General features: G+C 43.2%; 1 protein-coding gene across 2 annotated transcripts; it reads left to right on the forward strand.

Annotated features, from left to right (window-relative positions):
- The first annotated feature begins 1,054 nt into the window (after window positions 1-1,054).
- LOC126842942 (uncharacterized) lies at window positions 1,055-3,970 on the forward strand. Of its 2 annotated transcripts, XM_050580186.1 has the most exons (3): window positions 1,055-1,283; window positions 2,872-3,547; window positions 3,581-3,970. In XM_050580186.1, the coding sequence occupies exons 1-3, from the start codon at window positions 1,263-1,265 to the stop codon at window positions 3,841-3,843; spliced, it is 960 nt and encodes a 319-aa protein (XP_050436143.1). In that variant the 5' UTR covers window positions 1,055-1,262; the 3' UTR covers window positions 3,844-3,970. The 2 variants fall into 2 exon arrangements, with proteins under 2 accessions (XP_050436143.1, XP_050436142.1); XM_050580185.1 differs by having other exon boundaries at window positions 2,872-3,970.

Here is a 3,970-nt window from a genome sequence, read left to right on the forward strand (position 1 = left end):
CTATACAATTTTTATGAACAACAAGCGTAAGTGATAAAGTAGATAAACATAATTTTGCTATGATTTCTTGATTGGAGAAAACACCCAGTGGTGATACTCCGACAAATAATAATAACAATTATAGCTGTTGTAATATATTTATTTATTAAGTTACTAAAAGGCTGCGTTTGGAAAGATGTCGTTGGAAATGGAAATATAAAGCTATTAAGTACACATCATTACTAGAATATTGCCCAACACTGTTACTGGGAATAGATTTTTTTTTAACTGGGGGGATGTCATCCTTCCACTTCTTTTATTTAGTATTTTCCACCCCCTCTCCCCGCGTTTATTTGCTTAAAATTATCCATCCACCTTGGATTTTTTTAAATTAATTGTTTTATAATTTGTAGTTCTTATAAACCATGGCGATTTATTAAAGTTGAATGTTATGATTTTTAAATAAACACAGTTTATGCAGAATTAAGTGACTAAAAGTTTATATTTATATGATATCATAAGTGAAGATGGCAAATAACAAATTTTTATGTTTTCTTATTTTATTGTTATTAAGCCGCGACTAAATCAATTACACGAGTACACAAATACATCGGTTTAATTCTTTTGTAAAAACTCCAATTCTAAGGATTGACTGGATAAATTCCACCCCCCTTCCTCTTCTTGTTTTGATCCGCAACGACCACCGGCGATGAGCAACGTTTAGCTAGCGCCAAACAGACAATAGCCCGAGAAAAACAAAATATATTGGATCAGCAGTTTGAATGCAGCCGGCTCGACCAAACATAAACCTACTACGGTTTCCATATATAATATATATATATATGGATTTCCAGACTGTCTAATACCCTCGGGCGTGTTCGGTACATGCGGACACAAGTGGCAGTGCTATGGCAGTGCGTTAATTGCCGGACTAGGGTTGCTGGGCGAGACCGCGCCCGGGCGAAGCGGTTCAGACCGGCGGCGAAAGGCAATCGCCTTGACGCCCTACGGTCGACGACTTCCTGGTGTGTGTGTGTATAACGAGAAGGTCACTGCCAATATTGGTACCGATATATAAACTCCACGGTCCGGCCGGGCAACCACAACGAGTCGGTCGAGATTGCCGTTTGGATCCAATTGAATATTTCGCTGTTATCGTGTGCACCTCCCCCCCAAAGTCCTAGTAGTGGTCACCGCACCGGTAAAAACGCTGAAAGGGTTACACTAGAGGACCACGACGATAGCAACGCCGAAATAGCAATACACAATCCGAACGCTTCAAAATGAACTTCGCCGTTTTGTTGGTAAGTACACCGAACATCATTTTTTTCCTTTTTGCAGAACAACAACAACAACAACAAAAAAAGGCGGTTTTCTTTCTCAAAAAATAACACACTAATATACACTTAAATTCTTCGTCTATAATGTTTTTAAACGTGCTCGCCGCCTATTCCGTCAGACGTGTGTGTAGATCAATCTTGACGATTTTATTTCGGCTCTCGCTTGGTGTATGTATGAGGCGGTGAAAAATGTCGAGCTGCACACAACGACAGGAGAGGACGGTGATGAAAATTTAAAAAATCCGTATTGCCGGCGTAAACGACTTGTCATAGTTTATTCAACGACTCGGGGCTAAAAAGAAAAAAAAACGCAAGTGGGGTGTTATTTTCGATTATGTGCCGTGAAAACTAATCTAACCGGCTTGGAGACTCGCTACATAATAACGGCCGGGCCATTATAATAATATATTATTTCCCGGGCTCGGCCCTAAGTACACGGGCGAATAATGTTTGCGTATGATTTTCAAAAAAAAAAAAAAAAACCCCGACGGTCGTCCGAAGAAAAATAAGTTCAAGTGCGCTGGCACACAGTGTAGGTGTGTAGGCATAATAATATACCCGGTATACATATATGTATGTATATACAGAATGTAAATGATAATCGCACCATCAACACGGTGTATATTATATTGTTATTGTCATACTACACTGGGAAGTTTAGGTCTTTTCATCAGGCCGGTCGTTTATCATGGTCGCTAAAAAAAATATATATACATAGAATAAGTAACACTGTGTATGCAATACAATTTTTTAAACGTTTACAAACAGATTGCCGTGCATTAGAAAACATTTCCATATTATTTTGTTAATACATTTTTAAACTTTTTTGAAATAATATTTTAAACCATTTTGTCGCTGGGTGTATTAAACAGTGTCTTCGAAAATTATCAGACTAATGCCGGAAGTAGGAGAGGAAGTACACGATTACTTTGTCCGTCTATAAGACGTTTATGGAGCCGTCACCATACATGTTCATTTGGTTTTGACCGAATACAAAAATACAGTCAACGTGCATCGGATAGGGGAGGCCAAAAAAAAAACCAACAGTCGTTTTCACGTTATCCTTTTGCATTTATCATAATATATTTGGGTACAACGCCAAAACCGCGAGCATGGATTTCATTCCGACTGTCAGTCACTGGTTGTGGCCGAGTGTATTATAAAATAATAATAAACACAACAAAAAAACAATGTATAATCAAATATGTATACCGCGGTCGTCGGATCAGCGTGGGGATTATAATTGATTTACTGTTCCCAAAGGTCAAAGCTAACAAAAAAAAAAAACCATCTGATATAATACAAAAAACGCATTTTCCTCGAATTGCCAAACAAAGTTCAAATCTAGTTAAAATTAGTCCACATTTTTTTTGCCGATCATGTTTATAGTTTGTGCATTTTGCAAACGGGCAAGTTTTCAAAATAAATGAACCAAAAAATCCATAAAAAAAAAACCGTAACTTAGTTCAAATTAAATATATTTTAAGTAGTAAAAAACGAGATACTAATTTTGGACAAAATGTTGACCTATTTTCTATTTTTGGGTTTACAGTTAGTGGCGTTAACCACCCTAGTGGCCGATATTTCCACTGCCGCGTACCAGGCCTATCCACTGGGGCCCGTCACCAATCAGTACCATGCACAAGACGAACTGGGCCAGTACTCGTACGGTTACTCGGGCGATCTGTCCTCGAAGCACGAACAGCGGACGGCCGACGGCATTACTCGCGGCCAATACTCGTACGTAGACGCCAACGGGTTGATTCAGTCCGTGGCTTACGTATCCGATCCGGTCAACGGTTTCCGGGCGTCCGGCACCAACTTCCCCGTGGACACCAACGCCGCTCCCGTGCCCGTTGTGGCCGCTCATTCCGTCGCCGTGCCAGTCGCCCAGCCTGCCGACCAACTTCCCACCGTGGTCGAAGCCCGTCATCTGGCCACCGCCCCGGTCGCCCATTACTCTCAAGCACTCACGCCGGCGGGCACTGCCAAATTGAGTTACGCGATGCCGCACGCCGCCGTGCTGTTCAGCCGCAAGAGACGCAGCTTGAACTATCTGTACTCGCCGGCTCCAGCTCCTGTCGTCAAGCACGTGGCACCCGTTGTCCACGCCGTCCCGTCGTACGGCGCCACTTCTTACACTAGCGTAGTCAGACACGATCCCGTTGTCAAGTACGCCGCCGCATATCCGGTACCCGTCGTCCAGTACGCCACCGCTTATCCCTCGCCTTCCGTCAACTACGCGGCTGCTTATCCCTCGCCCTACGTTAGTTACGCCCCCGCGCCATTGCCGGCCGTTGCCGCCGTCAAGTCGCAGTACCACGCTCAAGACGAACTCGGCCAGTACGCGTACGGTTACACGGACGGCGAATCGGCCAAAATCGAATCCAGATCGGCTGACGGCGAGACCAAGGGAAGCTATTCGTACGTGGACGATCACGGCCACGTGCAGTCCGTCCACTACACGGCGGGCCACGAAGGATTCAAAGCCGTCGGCACCAACATTCCTGTCCACCACGTTTGATTCTGCGCGCACACTACCAAAACCACTGACGAAAGCGGCAGCCCAAGATTCGTCTACCAATGGCTTTTTTCAAAATGTAATTTAACTTCTTTGCTTTCTATCCAATAAACAGTTTTTTATAACAAAA

The sequence above is a fragment of the Adelges cooleyi genome, unplaced genomic scaffold (genome assembly GCF_023614345.1).
Source record: "Adelges cooleyi isolate 19-005CV unplaced genomic scaffold, UGA_ACOO_1.1 ACOO_flye_CR_arks_rails_tigmint_CR_PRNA_574, whole genome shotgun sequence".
Classification (NCBI taxonomy): Eukaryota; Metazoa; Arthropoda; class Insecta; order Hemiptera; family Adelgidae; genus Adelges; species Adelges cooleyi.